Here is a 19,890-nt window from a genome sequence, read left to right on the forward strand (position 1 = left end):
AATATCTTCCTTTTGGAATTGATTTAAATAGTTATCTCACCAACCTTTAAGTTGGCCAGTAAAACCTGATATAATCATCTTAGCAATATTTTTATCAGTATTGCCTGAAGTTTTACACACAGTACTATACATAAGCATTCTCTGAGCAGTATTATAAATTTGTTTATCACTAAAACCATCAATATTCCATTCATAAATACTTTCCCATTATAACTATTAGCAAATATATATTCTTGTTCTTCAATAAGAACGTCCATAGGAGTAGGTCTATTATAATAATATTTGGTTTGGGTAGGTCTATCTGCCCATTTAATTTTATTAATTTCTTCTTCAGAATGATCATTATCATTATCAAACTCTTCATTAAGAGTATTCAAATTCAGATTTTTAAATTTTTCTTCTAATATATAGATATGTACGACTGTAATAATCTTGCATGAGACTTACTCTATCATTAGAAAATGATAGACCTCCTTTTTTTTGTGTCATCTTAAATAAAATAAACTATTTTTTTAAAAAAATAGTAATATATAAATAATGAAAAAGAAAAACATAAAGCCAAGTAGTTATTGCTCCAAAGAAGACATCAAATCTGGTAGAAAACCAAAGGCTAACAAACTAGCACTGGAACTCCTATAGTCCTTCCACTCGGGCAATTCAAACTACATAATATTAAATAAACTCCGCCACAAAGAGTTCTCCTCCAAGAGAAATCAAGCATTTTCTAGCTTTTTTTTCTTCTTCTTCTTCTTCCATGGCCGCTAGTTCAATTTGTAGTGCTTCTGCTTTTCTTGGAAGCTGGGGGACCTCCATTGCCGGGGAAGACCACGCCATCTTGCAGTCCAAGGCGGTGGCGGCGTCCCATTTCAGGATGGCTCCATCGCGTATCCGCTTGCGGCCAATGATGAGGAATGTGAACAACGGCAAGGATTTATTCGAATTGCCAAGAAAAATGTGCAGAAAGCCTTGGGTTTCTGGCGTGATTATCATGATATATATGCCTTTTTTATGCGTATTTCTTGGTATATAGGTCGTCTAACGCTGAACTAGCACTTGCTTGACTTCAACAAGTAAATAACTCGTATTTGCTCGTGTCATTTTCGTTGGGGTTGTAATTACGTTCTAAGTATAAAAAATTTGTCTGATAGTGTAACTAAATCACTCGTAAATGTATCACAAGGATATAGAGTGTTCATAAAACGAAAAGCATAAAATTTAATTCTGAAAAACAGCCTATCTAAATCAGGGGAGTGTCACCAGAGAGCTTGGTGTTCCTGGACATCCAAATGAAGTATATCATAGAGAGAAAGTCAAAGCTCTAGCCTTCATAATCCGAGATGTGCCATGATATGCTTTCTTGAGGCGATTCAATGGACTCCTCATGGCAAAACGAATATCAATCCAATCTCAAACTCTATTCTAAATCGAGCGAGCTAAGAAGCAAGCAAAGAAAAGATTATCCAAACTTTCCACACATATATCAAACCATCCTATGTTGAGAAATAAAGATAATTGATCCCCCGTAGATAAGGGGCTCAAAATCATGCTTTGGTAGGATATACTTGCTGTGCTTCCCGAAGAGGCCTCAGAAAAACCAAGTTACATGCAGATTTTTGTGTTAAACTTTCACAAAATTTGCTTTCCTCCATCACATATCCCACTTCCTTGAGTTCTAATTCTTCAGTTCTTTCTGGTGTTTTGTATGTAACTTATAGACTATATAGATCAATAATTGTATAGGAAGTAGTAATTATGCAAATCAGAGCAAAAGTCTGTTGCTTCCCAAGTCCTAACAAATATGTTCCAACACAGATGCACTTGTCTCATTTAACTCCACTGAACAATCTAAATTTTCATATCATCAATGGTTATATCATCCTCAAAGATGATGCCAGGATCTGTTGCTTTCTAACAAATATATTCCAACATTGGACCGTTTTTCATTCAACTCCAGTAAAAATATAAATCATATAATCAATGCTTATATCATGCTCAGGGAGAATCAGATTCCAATTATTCAGAATGATATGCACTAAAGGGAATAAATTAAGCCATGAGACAAATTGCACGAACGATGATAAACCACAGAGAGAAAATGTGTGTGTTTCCTAGGGTTAGGATGGAGGAATATTCAGGTATTGAAATAATGACTTCGTTATATATGTCCAGAAGTCTATTTTGAAAATCATAATTGCCTACCACAAGTCTACTCATTCAAAAGAACTCATAAAATAACTGAAGATTTAAAATGCGGATCTGAATTTTAGGATGTTCCGAACAAATTGTGAATTTATCCCCTAATGAAACCATAAGTTATGTTCCTTCCTGGGAATATGACAAGCAGAGGTATCAAAGCTTCAATGTCAGGTCTATGTCATCTGGTTCAAAATTGTCAACACCGTTGTCAAAAGGATCCACCACTGTCATCTCTTGAATGGGATGCTCCAACTGCATTATATAGGGCTCTGTACAACCAGCAACAAGATTCTGGACCTCACTTTGCCTAGTTGATTTTAAGAGAGATCTCTTCGTCATGCGAGAAAGACTACAGGTACCACCTGACATGGATTTTGCAGTTAAACCAACGTCTATTGGTGAATGAAAGTTTAATGGTCTGGTAGGTTTTGAAGTAGATGCGCTGAAAGCAAGATTCTGGACCTCACTTTGCCTAGTTGATTTCAAGAGAGATCTCTTCGTCATGCGAGAAAGACTACAGATACCACCTGACATGGATTTTGCAGTTAATGCACCAACATCTATTGGTGAATGACAGTTTAACGGTCTGGTAGGTTTTGAAGTAGATGCACTGAAATGTGAATTAGAGATACCCAGGGTTATTTGGCTTCTAGGAGAAGGGAAACTTGGTTGTCCAGTAGGCTGAGATGCAAATCTAAAGCTGGAGTTGGACGATTGTTTAGGACGTGAAGTTAACATGCTGGCGCTTATGGCTGAATGGAAATTTGATGAAAATGGAGACAACTGAGGCCTTAGTGTTGAGGCAGGACCTCTCAGTTGCATAAAATTTCTCAAAGGTTCTGGCGTCACATATTTGCCACCTACCGAAAGGTCTGATGTTGGGGTAACTCTTTGTGAAGAATTTGGTCCAAAGTAGAGATTAGCACCAGAATTAACATTAGTCAATGGCACTGAGGCGAAGCAAGTAATATGTGAAGCACCTGAAAAGAAGTTTCTACCATTCACTGAAGCCTCAAAGCTTCCAACATGTAGCCTCATATAATGGTCAAATAGGCTTTTGTTGTCAAAGAAAACTTGGTCACACACACGACAGGCGATTAGTGTGTCCTGATTGGGCATTTCCTTTGTTTTTTTGTTTAATTTTGGCAATCGATACAAGATAAACTCAGAATCACAAGGAAGAGATTAGAGAAATCAAATAATTAAAGAACAGGGAGAAAAGAAGAGGCTTCGTGAGAACAAAATTTAATAAAATCGAGTGAGATTCAAAAGGAGACAAAAAATTGTGCACATTAAACATAGAGTGACAAGCAAGAAAACAAGACAAGGATATGCCAAAGTGTGAGGCGACTATGAAATGAAGTGGAAATTTATACACGCCCAGAGAGGATCACGACAAAGAATGATGCACGTAATTTATTACACCAAATCCAGTCAAACGTGAAACTTAATTATTGATACCACACACATAGATTACAATTTATTGTGATTTTCATTTTTCTTACTAGAATCACGACAAAAGATCGTCGTAAAACTCAAAAATTCAAATCCTTTAAAATTTTACCATTAAAGTAAATTATATATTCTACATATTACTTCAAAGATTTTAAAATTTTCCAACCTTCCAAAAATCATAAAAAATTTCAGATTTCTATGATAAAATTTCTTTATTAACAAATTGCTTTATTTCTTAATTTTGTCGATATGATATTATACATTCACGCTTAAGTACCATTCCAAAATGACAATCATCTCATTTTATTTACAGGAAACTATCTATGTTGTGGTAAGCAAAAATCATTTAAAAGTTCAAAACTCATCTAATGTAGACTTGAGTTTGAGTCCCAGTTATATGTGGATAAGAAAAGGACATTACTTTTTGTAAACACATATTAAACACAAGCTTGGACATAAAAGAACTTGACTTAGAAAACATTTTATAAAGCAAGGTTTTTTAGAGTAGTTTTTTGTATAATAGTGAAACTGAACAGTTTTTATTTTTATAAACAGAAATTGAACTGAAGCTCCTGAAAGCCACATTGAATGACTGTGGATTCTTTACGCCTTTTTTAAAAATCAAGAGCCCTACCAAACATCACATTTTTCAAACAATAGTACATATATATAGTTTGAAACAGCTATCTAACCAAAAGCTAAACCATATATATTTTTCTTTTGAAATAGCTATCTATCCAAGTGCACCCTGATATAATTTGGAAGAGGGAAAATTATCACCTTGTACACATGAGGTTTTTGAGAATGGGAGAAAGCTTATAGCCTTACACCAGAATTTGTGAAAGAGGGTTGAAGAATTGTGCAATTACTTGCCCAATTGAAGCTATTCCAAAATGCCCGAGTTAAGCTAAATTGCTAAGGTGCTACAGGCTAGTTAGAGCCAAAGCACTTAAAATTGTCTTTTAACTTCTTTACTCGAACATTATCTTTCATTTTGTGTGTGAACATCATCAAGTGTGCCTTACAAACTATAAATCATTAGAGTTCTATATATCATTAAAATTCACTAACAGTACGCCGAGTTCTATATTTGGAATATATATTTCCAGAATAACCAAAGATCTAAAATAGAAAAACCACTTATAAAGACAAGTCTGAGACCTTTCCAAGACCTCAGCTGTCGGTTTCCACCCGCCGATATATATGTATTTTAACTGTCAACATAAATAAGATGGCATGTTTCTTCTAATTATCATAATTCATATATACTAAATACATTTACATCATAAACCTATAATACAAATATCTTTCAGGCATTCCCTTTTTCCGACATAAGATATGACTACAAAAGAAGCACTTTTTCTTCCTACTTCTATCTGATTATAATTAACAACTGCCGACTTTTGAATCTCGCCGTACAGACTCATTGAGCACCAGGTTGAGCCCAACCACAATAATTGACAATGGCCATGCCGATTTTGCAAGGGAGCTGAATCATTTTACACCTCTTAGGCTCTAACTCAATCTACTGCAACTATCCATGTTACTAAGCACAAAATCATCCGCTACATGTATTAACAATGAACACAGAGGGGGATACTTTACTGAAACTTATCTTTCCATTTTTTGATCCTAAGATTACATTCGATGTAGTTAATCATTAATGAACGCACTCGGGATCCACAATTAATAACCTTGTGGGAAATGGAAATATGAGTTTAAGCTAATGAAGCTACTCTTTAGGAAATCCGATGAACCTCGACAACATTTTCACCAAATTCAGAAAGAGCAGCTTCGACGCGCTCCGCTCTTGAAGCCCCCAAAAACACAACTCACCAGTCAAAAAGGTACAAAGTAATAAATAAATGAGTTTATGGCAACTGAAGAATATAGCAGGAAAAACAATGCAGGCACAAACTATAACACATTATAGACATTTCGAAACAAAGAAATCATTGATAACGTCAGGAACAAAAATAACTCCCTAATCAACAGTAAACAGAATGTTCACAAATGCCACCAACATTACAAGTAAGGCATGATAGTTCATAATTTGAGAGAGAACCACCTCAGTCTCTCGGTGACGTCCACTTTTTCACAGCTTCGCGATGTTGCTTCGCCGCAACCGCATCCGTCTCCGCCGGAAAATTTGCAAAGAAAACCTCGACCTCGGCCCCTCAAAGTAGCCGGGGATAGCATCCACGGGCCTTCAAAAATTACAAATGGGCCGGGTTGCTTATTTTAAAACTACTATTAAGAGCCGCTTAGCATAATGGTATGGCCGTCATTATATTCCAATTTGATCCCTCGTGAAATTGCAAACATTCTTTATTAACTTTATAATTTTGATATTATTTTTATTTTAATATAAATCAAATGAATTAAAAATTATTATATTTAAAAAAATATATTACACAAGTAATAACAATAATATAGGTGCCGGGGTTAGCAACCGAGCTCCTTAAAATGTTTTAATCATATATTTTTTTATATTAAAGTTTTAAAATAATTATATCATTGTCTAATAAACAGGATTAATAATTATTTCAACTATCAACGCATGATAGTTAAAATCTTAATATAATTACCTTTTGAAATTTTGATGAAATCTTTTTAAAATTATGTAAATATCCCTCTTAAATTTTGTCCCAGAGAAAATATATTATTTTCTTGAATTTATGGTTAATTTTACACAATCTCAAATCTATGTACTAGAATTTATGGTTGATTTCACAGACAACGTGTTCTTGACCAGTCGTCTTCATAAAAATCTTAAAGATACATATCCAACTTATCTTTGAAATTTCGTCTGTTTATCCAAAAAATTTACACGTTCTAACTTTGGGATTGCACTCTCAAGGATAAAAACAGTTGGCTTGTATGTATTTTTTGCTGCGGCTTTTTAGGCTGTTGCTCAAGAAGTAAAGCGACGTGAAGGGGTGGGTGTACGTGTCACGAGCGAAGCAACGATAGGTCATGCAACCCGTCACTTGTGAGGCCGACGCTCTGCATGCCTTCCACGCAGATTTCTCTACCGCCACCGTTTCTCCTATCTTTTATATATACGTCTCTGTTGACGCATGCATTTTCTTGTTCAATTTGCAAAAGGGTTCGTTCGATCGGGAACATTGATTTTCTTGGGAGTTGCGGAGGATTTTTTGCGACTGATTTTGTAGAGAGATGGCAGCTGCTGGAGCGGAGAGAAATCCTGCACTGTCGCCGGAAGCGCCGCTTGCACCTGTGACTTTCGAGCGGCCAGTGCGGACCGACTTGGAAACTTCGATTCCGAAGCCTTGTAAGACGTTGTTGAGTACTCTTTTTCTTGAAGGATTAAACAATGTGCACCCGTGAATTGAAAGGTTTTTTCTTTGCGACGTGGTTGCGGATTATGTTGCGTGGAGTTATTGTTTTTCCATTCATTATCTATTTTGGCTGTCAGAATTAGGATTTATTACCAGCTGATGTTGACCGGCATGACTTTTATTCCTTAATAAAATTCAGACAAAGAAGATGGTAAAAATGTATTCATCAGGATCAGATAAAGGAACAAACCATGGGGATAAAAAATAGAGCAAGTTCTTCGGGGGGAAACGGCTTCATAAGTGTATGAGGCGGGCTAATCTATTGAAGTACATCATTTAACACAAGAACAGATGTGAGCCAAACTTAATTTATGAAGTCTACTAAAACACGACGACGGAGGAGATATGAGAGTAAAAACTTGCGTGACTTTTACTAAAAATTTGAACTTTTGGCAATTTGTCAAAAAAAAATTATCACCTGCGAAAATAAACTGCAAGAACCACGATGATCTGACGCGAACAGTTCATTATTATTTCATTATGCTTTGTTTGGTTACATTGTACATAATTTCATGTGAATCCTCCATTTTGTGTAGGATGTATACATATTACCACGAGTTTTCCACAACGTTATGCATGCCTTAAATTTGGTAGTCTAGTGACTAGATGCCCTACTGATTGTTTTAAATATCTTGAAAGCCGAATATTCTAGCTTAAATTCATGATATCCTCTCCAAAGAGCTAGAAATGATAAATGGCTGTTTTCAAGTACTAATTCTTGGATATTGGAAGGAACAGTGTTAAGTCTTTGGTTATAATGATGGATAAGAGTCCACATTTAGCTGGAAATGTTCTTTTTTTGATTAATGAACCTAAGATTATAATCTTGGTCTCTCTCCATAGAAATTAAAGATGCATTCGGTTTTTGAATCTTGATTCATGAAATCTCAGATATGGCAAGAGGCTTGGTTGCTCCTGATCTGGATCACCCTGACGGAACACCTGGCCATGTTCATAATGATTTGAGTGTACTGCAGCAACATTGTGCCTTCTTTGACCAAGACGATAATGGAATAATATATCCCTGGGAGACTTATGCTGGTACTTATAAGCTGTTTCTTTGTTAATTTTTTAATTAGAATATAATACTGGCTTTCACGATTAAATTCTTTTGCATCATTTTGTTGAGTTGTTTTGAGATGTTAGTGATTGATTTTTCATGTCGAAATTGATGATATTTGTTTTTGCTTGGAAAATGAGTGCATCATAGAGATTCCAAAACTAGTCTAAAATCTTCATATGGAACAAACTACATTTTAGTTTGGCTGCACCGCTTTGGTGATGATTTCATTTCTTCTCGGTAATAGTTATTGTTTATTATCTGCAGGACTTCGGCAAATAGGTTTCAACATTATTGCATCAATTATAATGGCTATTGTCATTAACGTGGGGTTGAGTTATCCAACACTTCCTGTAAGTAATCACAGCTGTGTCGATTTCTTCGCTCATTCGATATCACCTATGATGAGAGAGGATTTATCTCTACCTCTCATTTGATTGTGGAAACGGGTAACACAACTAATGCTAACCTTAAGTAGTAATGCATGAACAATTTATGTTCAAGCATGAAGCAAATTCCCTTTAGGGAGGGATATCAACTTTAGTAGCTACTAATTCATCATATTCAGAATTCAGTTTGAGTTCCACGTTGGGAAGGAGGGGTTGGCCTGGAGATGGGTCAAGTTTAGAGTCGTGAACATGAAGTTCATATTGTTACCAAGATTGGAATTTATTCTTAGCATGTTTTGAATTTGATCGGTTGGAATATTTTGCAATAGGGTTGGTTTCCGAATCCTCTGTTCCCGATATACATATTTAACATACACAAGGCCAAGCATGGGAGTGATTCAGGAACATACGACACCGAAGGAAGGTTTGCAGCGTGATATGGTCGCATGTATATCAGTCAAATGTGTATCAAAATTTTAAAATATGAAGACACTGTTTTTTTAAAAAATTTGCAGATACTCCCCGGTAAATTTTGAGAACATGTTTAGCAAGCACGCCCGAACATTTCCGGACAAGCTTACATTTGGAGAGATGTGGCGCATGACTGAAGGCAACAGACTAGCATTTGACCTCTTTGGATGGTAAAAACAATCAAACTTGTACCGAGCTTAAGCCACTGGTGTATAAATGAGACCAACTTTGTAGTTTAATAGAATGATGGATTTCCATCTGCAGGACTGCGAGCAAAATGGAGTGGACCATTCTGTACATTCTAGCTAGGGATCAGGATGGTCTTTTGTCGAAAGAAGCAATCAGACGCTGTTTTGATGGTAGTTTATTCGAGTACTGTGCTAAGATGCAGAGGGGTGCCGAGGAGAAGATGAAATAAAAGTACAGTTTAGTTCGTTTGTACCTGTAATTTACGTAAAAATCACGCATGTATTTTTAGTATCCAAAATTATGTGAACTGGGTGAAGAAATGTCGACCTCGTTTAATAATCCATGAAGTTCAGTTTATGTTCTTGAGATCAATATTGAATCTGCCTCGAAAAGTTTCTTGCAATGGTGGCTAAAGAGCATAAACGTTCCTTTTCAAACCTTGGTGTGAGAAGCTATTTTACTTAAATATTTACCGCACAATGACTCAACATATGCGCCGAATCAATCATTTTTACCAAGTGAAAAATGAAATAATTGTTGTAGAAAATGTCTAATATTTGTGACCGATAATTTGATAATTTCAAAATGAAAACAACTGAAGAAATTGAAGAGCAACTTATTTAAAGTCGAAAACAATCAACTTTTTCAGAAATTAACACTTACGAGACTAGTCTGCAGTTGGAAAAACAAAACCACATTTGCTCATATCTCAAGGTTATGAGTGACCTAATCCAGACAACGGGAGACGTGAAACTGCTCGACAGCAAGATATCATTGAGGGAAGTTCCCAGGATAAAGAAAAGTTGCCAGGAATCCTAAGCCGGCTGAGTTCAAAAGTGTGTGACCTGACAACTGAGTTTCAGATACTCAGGCGAAAAATAACGGATTACTCTAGCCCATGTATTATCCTATTTCAGACCTCTTGGCAAGATAAGATGTAAGATGATGATTACAATTATATAAACATCATTTATTGTAACTTACTAACAGTTTTTGTTTTCTAAATCTTCACATGTTCGGCATACCCAGTGTTTTAAAAAGTTTTATGCGACCCACCGTCTCATTCTTCTTGTTCATCTACATATTTCTCACATAATTCATTTATGTCAGATTCAAACTCAAAATCAATCACATATTATTCATCTTTATCCAATACAAACTGATTGAAAAATATGTCAAACAATATTTTAAAAAATATAAATTTAAAAAAAAATTAAAAATAATTCTATATATTAAATTACGCAACCGCCTATGCGGTTCTAAAAATCGGAGCGGTGTGCGCCTAAGCAGGGCCTTTTATAACACGGGGCATACCAAGATGACTACGCTCATGTTCTCAATTCACTGCTGATGTTTGAACCAGTAACGTGATTTCTTGTAGGAGAAAATTAACCGATGCAAAACTTGAAAAAGCCAATCCTGGTTGCATGAATCTTTTCACAAATAAATATACCCTAAATTATACAGACCTTATATATCTATATACACCATTATTGTATCATTGCCTATGAAAGTCGAGCATATCAAACAACATAACATTCATATAAACCAACCTTATACACCTGGATTATCAAAAAATATATTCTGGAAGCTGAACTGGAAATGAAGCTGCTTCAACTGCAAATGGTTCACCTTTTGCATCGGCCAATCTGAAGATTTACACCTACACAGTTTATTTCAAGCACAGACATGCTGTATGCATGTGTGTGTGTGTGTGTGTGTGTTCATACATACACATGCACAAGATGTTAATTTGTGGGAACTCCAGAAAACTGATGATTGTGCAGTAAACTATTTGTCTGGTAAAAGAATAGACAAAACATTTTGGCCACACAAAGTCACAAATAAAGAATGCATCTCTTATTCATCATCATTATCTGAACCTCCGTCAAAATTTCGGGGCAATCGACTCATAGATCTCTCTTCTTGCTAGTGCTTTGAAAATTAAGTGTCAGGTACCATCACGTCACTTGATGCATAGGGGTATGACTCGATGCCAAAATAATTTTGATATGCCTTTCTTTTTCTTCAAAACAATAGTCACTTGTCCTCCAAAAGTTAAAAAGCAACTTGGTGGAATTTGCATCACATGGTTTAAGAAATGAAACCGAAATGAAAGAAATATGTCTCACATCCTTTCAGTAATTTGGTTTATCAACATGTCATCTATGTTCATTCCATAGGTTTAATTTTGTCCAGAACAAAATCTCGTTGTGACTATTAAAAATGCTCTGCTACAAAAGGACACGATCAAAGATGCTAGTAGCTTCCATATTTTGCTTATGTTAAGATATAGGCAAGCAGAAAACACAGTATAGATAATCAACTTTCCAATCTTCTAGCTAGGAGCAAAAAAAATCCCACCGCTTAGTGGTTATTTTCATGGTTCTGCTGATTTTCATGGTTCTGAACAGAAGGAACAGCTTTTGATGATTCTTTTAGGAGATTGGCAGGAAGAAATACACAGTTTGATGCATAAAAAGGTCAAGTGGGTCAATAAAGCATGCATGATATATTCTGCTACTACCCAGTTGATAAATTATTTTCATTGTCCTCAATCAACGATCTTTAATTTATCAAGTTTATTTAAAAAAATTGATGCTCGTAAATAAATTTACAGATATATTACTTCATAAAATAGTGTGTACCTTCCAGGAACAAAAGTAAAAGAGCCCTCCATAGATCCCCGAGAGGTTTGCAGAGTTGTCCAACTCTCATATACAAACTCTTCTTCATCAGGACGTAGTAGTGGATACTGCAGTATGCAGTTAAGACAGTCAAATATATGAAGACCCAGTTGATGAACCGAAATGTGATCAACGGGTGATGGCTCAACATAAGCGGACTGAAAGCTCTACTGATTGTTATATGAGTTGCAATCGCTTTCTGTATGAGTATTGATTATCAACTTCCCTTAATACACATTACACACGCTTACAGCAAGGAATTCCGACCAAGCACAAGAGTCATGATGTATGAAATATTTCCAAAATAAGCTAGGGAAAGACAACTTTGTTATTCCTTTCTTTCTCCTTTATTCAATTATACTCGTCATAAACAAGTCAATTCGTGTTGTCTTGGTTATTTCCATCTAAAACCTGTCAAAGTGAAAGATTTCTGATGTATCATTATCAGCACTTACTAGTTGTATTATCCAGATTATGCCAGCCTAATGCATATACTGCTTTCACGTGTTCCATCAAGATGATTCAAAAAAAAAAAAAAAAATTGGTAGTAAGATCAAGAGGTCTGTCTGCTAATACTTAAGACATTGATTAAAGATATTTTCACACGCTGGAATTAATTCAGCATTACTATTGGCAATACACTAATCATAATTTTGATTCCACAACCGAGTTTGATATAACACTTATTTCATTGATTATATGACTCAACATCAACTCATGACAGATCAATCAAAATTTGATTTCACCACCAAGTTTAACATGATACTTGTTACGTTGATTATATGGCTAAAATATTTCAAGGTGTTTCACTCATCTCTTGCAACTCCCCAGAAGTAGAGAGTCATAGAGTTTGTCTAGCATACAGTGAGCAGTGTACTGTCAAATAAGGATCGATATTTGCTTAGTAAAGCTGAGAAGAATATTCATGGGGAAATCACTTAGCATTTATAATTTAATTTAAATAAAAAATTGAATTGTAGCACCACAAAATATGCATTCTTCATTATAATAACGACTATATTACTCTTAATATTTGCTTCCCCAATCATTTGTAATAAGTTTTCTTTGGCAATATTTAGCATTGTTTCTTGAACTTTTTATCATAAATTTAGTCAAATAATTTAAAATAAACAATACATGTTCTAGAAAGAAAAATTAGTTCATCCACACTTAACACTAGGGAGAGAAAGCTATATGACAACAGGGAAAACATACCTGCCCTATCACAGCTTCTCCATTGGGATTAGCTACAACCAAATCATTAGCGCGTATAATCCAGTGTCTCCAATACAACTGGCAAGAGCTGAAGGTCATTCCGTTGATGATGCATCCATCAGGAGAAAGAGATAGGCGGATGGAATAAGCAAACATAAACTTCTCTGATTCATCTTGAAAGTTACTGAACTCAGGTAAAAATGCAGCCGAAGCACGGACCTAGAACAAAAAGTAAATAAGTTGTAACGTACTATTCTGTTCCCCGACTACATCATCTTTTTTGTACCAAAAGGCCGACAATAACAGAGCAGGCCTACTAGAATCAATGTGTAAATAATTGATAGCAACTAGCAACAAAAGAGGCAATGTCGCATGCATTTCCGAGGGCCTGCAGATAAACTCAGAAAAAGATCGCCCAAGAAACTTACACTAAATCCAATTGGCAATATCAGGGAAGCATACTAAAAAATAGAATGATTTCGTTCTCGAACATTTTGGATAATCATGCAAGATCATGATTAGCAAAATAAATCAGCAAATACAAAACTGTTTTCCAAACCTGAAAATAGCATGTGAAAATTTGCTTGCTTAGCAATTTTTCCTTAAAGCAGCTTTGGTGGGTTAGAAACGATTGAGTTTCATTCTATCATCCACTATAACAAAACCAATTTCCTAAGCCAATATGCTAAGCACAACATCATCTATATCTGGAATTCTTTTGTCCAACAAAAAAATCTAGAGAACATAATTTCTAGATTCAACGGTTAGCTGCAATGCTTATATCCCAAACCAACTAGCAAGCTAACACACTGCATCCACATGCCACACAAGTTCATGCAAGACAACAAAATATTACAGGAGGAGGAGGTAGTTTTAGATACACTGACAAAGCAGAGGATCGCGTTTCACTACCTTTACGCCGTTTGTCACAGCAGAGGAAGCAGATGGGAGCTTTTTCAGGGAACAGATTTATGCTTCGAAATTTTCTGTCTTGGCGAACACCAATAATTCCATCTTGCAAGCGACGTCCATGTTCTTCTAGCCATAGCAGCATGGCATCCTGCTGTTGGCTACCTTTTGGATCATGCACTGAATTGATCAATGCATCAGGAACACAAGGCAGCATTTCTCCATCTGTCACCAGATTCCTAGTGCCCACAAAAAGTTGGCCACTGATACAGTTTAAGAAGAAGATTTTCTCACTGTAAGTAGCAGAAGCTGCTACTACAGTATACTCGTATGATTTATCACCAAATCCTATCAGACGCATATAATCTCTTGTTCCAAGTACCATTTGGCTTAAGGGTAACAAGATCACATTCACGAGGTGATTGTACACAGAATAACCACCGATGACACCCAACAAACTTGAAGGTAAGCTGCCACTCACATCTTCATAAGGCAGTTCTTGGCCATCACAAAAGCGATATAGAACCCTAGTAGGAAGGGGAAGTTTTATTTTCAAAGACTTCTCAAACTGCTTGATTTCATCTTCAGATGCGCCCCTGCGTAGGGTTGGCAAAACCTCAGGAAAGTTTACTGCCAACCATTCTTTAAGTTTGCCCCAACAACTTTTAGCTCGCATAACAAGTGACCATGGATACATGGTAAATCCTTCTCGCCATGCTCTATAAGCTGCCTACAAATGAAGGGTAAATTGAGCTTCAACAGAGTATTCAAGACACACTAGCATCTCTAAGCCAAAATCTTCAATGTGGAAATAACTCGAGTAATGACAGAAGCACAAGTTGCCTAATTCAATCAATTCCATCAATACAGCTACTTTTGTGCTATTCCACCAAAATACTGTGTTTACAGATCCATGAAATAAGTATGAAAAGATTCAAATTGATGTTTTCAGCAGAGATTGAGATTCAGCACAGCACCTCTTGTGCTTGCTGTTCACCAAAATATTGTGTCCATGGACATGAAAACACAAACAAGAGTATGCAATCATTTAGCACCATTTGCAATTGAGTGAATAGTGTAAGAAAATTCACGTCTCAAATTCGTATTCACGATATTTTTCTTTGAAAAAAATAACCTTCATTCTCTTAAACTGTTAAAAAAATAAGAACTTTACCAGATAAAGAAAGTGAAATTTTCAGAGCTTCATCCTTCCACTTTATAAGTCAATCAGGAGATGCATTTGAGGAAATAATATGCTGCATTAGTCATATCCATCAAACGAATACTCAATTAAATTTCTACACTTGTTACCTGATCAATTCCCCCTCCTTCCACCCCCAAGAATAACTATCGTACTCCCCCATGTTTTCCTAACATATCACATCTCATTAGTTCAGCAGTGGCTCAGTGCTCATTCACAGCCCTAGGTGACCAGAAAATTTCTGAAATGAAATAATTCGCGGTTACAAAGACCCACACTTCCGATTACATAGAATTGAGCTAAAAAGTAATATCACCAGCGATCAAACTAACCAAGAAACAACTGAGTTAATCAGGAAAATAATAAATGAAAAATTTTAGTCGTCATTTTTTGTATTTAATGATAGTCAATTCTTCACAATAACATTCAAAAAAACATATAACAAAATTGCACACACATATATGTTCGCGCGTATCTAAGCATTCATGTAACCTTAAAAGAAGCGGTTGGATTGCCGTTGGGATCGAGAGGGGAGGAGAGATTGAGGTCATCGGAGCAGAATCGGGCCCAAAGGGAGTCGTCGGAGGCCCAAACCCGAAGCCTTTCACTGACACAGCAAAATGACGCAACGTCCAACGGAGCCAATTTCGACAGAATTACGTGCATCGCCAGCCCGTCCATCTTCTCCAACCCCATATTAGCTTTCTCAGCAGTTCTTGTACTGCGTATGACTCAAAATGCCGGCCCCGTCGATACATAAATTACTTTTTATTTGCATTTAGGTGGAATTTAATGCAATGGTTTGTTTTATTTTAAAAATTTTGTGATGATATTAAAATAAAGAACTTTAAATATATATTTTATAATTAATTAAAATTTTATTCCAAAAGGGTTTATTTTTGTTATTTTATAATTTATGGTGTTTTGTAATAAAATCACTAATGATATGGTTATTTTGTAAACATATTATGGCACTTTTGGTTAGACTTTATATATATATATATATATATATAAATAAATAAATAAAACAATTTGTAGAAACTTACCAAGGTGATATCCATCCACTGCCAGGTCATCAAACTGGCCCCACCAAAACGCCACCTCATCCAAAAACAACGGTCAGGTGTGTGATAACCCGACAACATCGGTTTGACTCCAACGTACGGACATTGCTCCACACTATATAAACCAAATGTTTCGTAGTCTCCATTTCTTCGTACTACTCTAACAACCAAGGAATTTATCGTACATCACATGCTTAATTTAGTAAGTTTGTTCTCCCTCTGAGAATAGATCTTTTTTATTCTTGTTTCATTTGTATCATCTATCCGTTGAATTTATATATAAAAATATATCTTTAAATCGACAAAAAGATCCATAACGATGCTTCACGATACGGTTCAACTTCGAGAAGAACAGCTCCCAATGGTAATCAATATTGATTTCTTTATTTTATCCAACATTGTCAATGTATTTTTCTTCTGATATATTGACTCATTACACATGTTTCTTACCTAATCCTTATGATTATTTAGTTTTTTTATTCAAAATTAACATGAAATTTCAAAGTTCTCAAAAGTTTGTTCAGAAAGAGAAAATTGAATATTGATATTGATTCAGATGTAAATGATTTTTATTGTTTTTTCTTTTTCAGGAAGAAATTACAAGCCCTTTTGGAGCTCAACTTTTCGAGTTTTGTGAGTCTTATTTATTTCCAGATACAATGCAGGATTCTGAAGTTGGATCAACTTCTAATTGTTGCTATGAAGAGCAATCATCCTATCCCATAAATCATTCCTTCATTAACTCAGATATGAACATATGCAATAATATCATGCACAATGACATGAAAACAGTCGTGGCCTCTGGCGCCACCGCCACCACGCCTTCCACCAGCCCCTCGACGCCAACCATCACCACCACCAGAGACGACTGCATGTCCGCGATATTCGGTTCAACTTATGATCAGATAGGGAATGACATATCAGATTCAATAGACTTCACCTCCCTTTCTCCATCCTTTCCGGTCTACCCTTATTCTCTACACACGAGCAATCAAGAGCAATTCAACATTTCTTCTATAGACAGTAATTTTTCACTAGAAGGGGAATGTGGCATGCTTTCTATGCCAATCATGGCTCATCAATGCATATCTGAAAGGCAGCAGGGGGTGGCGCCACCACCACCACCCATGATGGGACCATGGCTTCCGGCAGCTTATGAAGGGGAATGCGGCATGCCTTCTGTGCCATCTTACCTTTCTTTAAGATCCCCATTACCTGGTTGCGCGCTTATTGATCCCATGATGGGACGGTATTTGCATTCAGGCGGCATAAACGCACCATTTTCTGAAGACAATTCAGGGATTTTCATAGGGAGTGGTTCGCTCATGGGAACGGATCTTTCACATCAGGAACTGGAATTTCAAGGAGAAAATGGCGGAATTTTCATGCCTGACTCCATGCCAAGAGTTTTTAACTACACCTATGAGAGTCAACATCTGGACGTGCATGGAGGTCCAGATACAACTCCCCTGACATCAGAGATTTCAGGTTTGGAAGATCCCAACTTCAAGGTGGGAAAGCTCTCTGCCGAAGAAAGGAAAAGGAAAATTCATAGATACATGAAGAAAAGGAATGAAAGGAACTTTAGCAAGAAAATCAAGGTCACCGTCTCTGATCTCTTTCATATATATTCATCAAATACGCAAATAATGAGTTCAAAAAAAAAAAAAAAACTAACAGTATATCTTGTACGAATTAATTCACCAACTCTAGAAAAGTTTCAATCCCAAAATGCAGTACGCTTGCCGCAAAACACTTGCGGACAGCAGGCCCCGTGTTAGAGGACGATTCGCGAAGAATGATGAATTAGGAGATATCGGGAGAAAAGGCTGTAGCAATCATGAAGATGATAAAGATGAAGAGTTCAGCCTGTTTTCAACTCAAATCCCAGCTGATCAACAACGCAAGGTATGCATATGGACTGATTTGGTTTCTTTTGCCTTGTGTTGAACATCATATTTAAATTGGTAGAAAAAACATTTCTCTGTAATTCCAAAAGACTCGTGTAATTATGATCAGAATTGTTAATCATGGTTGCGTACATTCCCGGTGAATTCACTGTTCTGTTCTTCGGATTCGTAGGTGGTTGTAAGAGAAGAAGATGACATTGACTCCTCAGATATCCTTGCACATATAAGCGGAGTAAACTCCTTCAAATGGTATCCCATCCAATCTTGGATTTGATAAAGCTATTATCCTTAATTTGATCAACAATTTTTTGCAGAAACTTTTAATCAACCGGCAATTATTTTGTTTTGCAATAATTGTAGTCATAGTTGTGCAGTCTGATTTTTGTCACCGTATACACTAAATATTGTCTGGAAATATGTAAAAATATTTAGAGTAAATATTCTTAATTAGAGTTAATCATACATAATATTTGTGTGTTATATTATGCACGCAGTATGTGTGTATCCGTCACTGTTACTAATAATAAGATAGAGTGAATGATTGAATTTCAATAAGTTGCACTTAGATGGAAGGATTTGATTTGGACGGAAAGATTTGATTTGAGAGATATTTGAAATTATACCTATCTTTGATAGATTTCAAATCCATGTGATCACCTGTTGTATATGTGTTTGTTAATAGGCGAATGAATATAAATTCATCAAAACAATCAAATACATTTGAAATTTATAGTTACAAATCTATTGATCCAAACACAATATTAAATTTATCAAATTTACATCGATATAAATTACTACGAGCATAGAATTAAGGTAATATGGAATGAAAACTGCTGAGTACAAGAATACAAAATAGAAAAAAAAATTTCAGTTTCACGACATGCACCTTAACAAACATGAAATATCAGTTGGGTAGAGGTAGCTTGATTAGCAAAATATAAGTTTGAGCGTCGGTTCTACGAGTTTATAATTTTTAAAAACATATAATTTATTGGTATAAAAAATATAAGTTTTTATTTATACTGAATGGTTGTTATTGATATTAAATGTGCGATATAAAAATGCTGGCATAAATTAGTAAAAGCAAGTAGAATTATCTTCTTGAAATGATATAAACTTATGATTAAATAAGATATTGTTGTGTATAATAATTGTTCTTATTGAAAGAGTGGTTGAACTGTGATGTTTAAGTTGCTATACGATTTAAAATATTTGGATTGCATCGTTACCACCAGCTATAGCTTTTGGTAAAGTGACGATTATTCGCTCCTAAAATTGGTATCAGAAGTCAATGTCACGAGTTCGATTCTCATTTATTACAAGGAATCAATTATTGAGATATAAATTATTTAGTGCAGTAATTGTACATGCTGGAACAGTGATCGAACCGTAATGTTCAAGCTGTTATACTGTTTAAAATATGTGAGTTGCACCGTTAACACTAACTATAACTTTTAATAAATACACAAGCATTCGAGCTAACAAATATAAAGATTCCAATTGTTTTATCTATTTTTAGCATATGGTAATTACAACAATATTTTGGAAAGATGTATTACATTTTTTTAGGAAAAATATTATTTGAAAAAAAGCAATTAATTAATTGTAATGATTCTAAGAAGGAAAAAAACAGTAATAAAATATTTTTTTATTGCAAATAGTTTATGAAAAAATTCAAGGAAAACATAGCATAATTTTACAATTTGTTAAATATAATATTTTATCATCGTCCTATATTTACTAGGGTGAGCATTGTGCGATTTTGCGGGGTTTTTTTTAAAA

The 19,890-nt window shown here is 35.4% G+C and overlaps 4 protein-coding genes across 5 annotated transcripts; 2 read left to right on the forward strand and 2 right to left on the reverse strand.

Moving 5' to 3' along the window:
* Positions 1-548: 548 nt before the first annotated feature.
* On the reverse strand, positions 549-5,890 carry LOC142517985 (uncharacterized). The gene is made up of 2 exons (XM_075620541.1): positions 5,720-5,890; positions 549-5,140 (listed from the first exon to the last, which is right to left on the reverse strand). The coding sequence occupies exon 2, from the start codon at positions 3,313-3,315 to the stop codon at positions 2,350-2,352; it is 966 nt and encodes a 321-aa protein (XP_075476656.1). The 5' UTR covers positions 3,316-5,140; positions 5,720-5,890; the 3' UTR covers positions 549-2,349.
* A 609-nt stretch (positions 5,891-6,499) lies between these two features.
* LOC142519499 (peroxygenase) lies at positions 6,500-9,484 on the forward strand. Its single transcript, XM_075622533.1, has 6 exons — positions 6,500-6,946; positions 7,905-8,054; positions 8,341-8,426; positions 8,792-8,886; positions 8,978-9,103; positions 9,198-9,484. Exons 1-6 carry the CDS (start codon positions 6,832-6,834, stop codon positions 9,349-9,351), a joined length of 726 nt encoding a protein of 241 aa, XP_075478648.1. The 5' UTR covers positions 6,500-6,831; the 3' UTR covers positions 9,352-9,484.
* A 1,042-nt stretch (positions 9,485-10,526) lies between these two features.
* On the reverse strand, positions 10,527-15,907 carry LOC142518787 (F-box protein SKIP16-like). Its single transcript, XM_075621601.1, is given in 6 exon segments — positions 10,527-10,771; positions 11,771-11,877; positions 13,025-13,243; positions 13,937-13,963; positions 13,965-14,663; positions 15,627-15,907. Coding segments are annotated over 6 exon segments (1,335 nt in total). The 5' UTR covers positions 15,831-15,907; the 3' UTR covers positions 10,527-10,692.
* Positions 15,908-16,371: 464 nt separating this feature from the next.
* LOC142518836 (uncharacterized) lies at positions 16,372-18,612 on the forward strand. 2 transcript variants are annotated; one of them, XM_075621660.1, is made up of 4 exons: positions 16,372-16,400; positions 16,789-17,799; positions 17,936-18,106; positions 18,281-18,612. In XM_075621660.1, the coding sequence occupies exons 1-4, from the start codon at positions 16,389-16,391 to the stop codon at positions 18,380-18,382; spliced, it is 1,296 nt and encodes a 431-aa protein (XP_075477775.1). In that variant the 5' UTR covers positions 16,372-16,388; the 3' UTR covers positions 18,383-18,612. The 2 variants fall into 2 exon arrangements, with proteins under 2 accessions (XP_075477775.1, XP_075477774.1); XM_075621659.1 differs by having other exon boundaries at positions 16,376-16,562.
* The last annotated feature ends 1,278 nt before the right edge of the window (positions 18,613-19,890 follow it).

Source organism: Primulina tabacum, chromosome 11, assembly GCF_025594145.1.
Source record: "Primulina tabacum isolate GXHZ01 chromosome 11, ASM2559414v2, whole genome shotgun sequence".
NCBI lineage: Eukaryota > Viridiplantae > Streptophyta > Magnoliopsida > Lamiales > Gesneriaceae > Primulina > Primulina tabacum.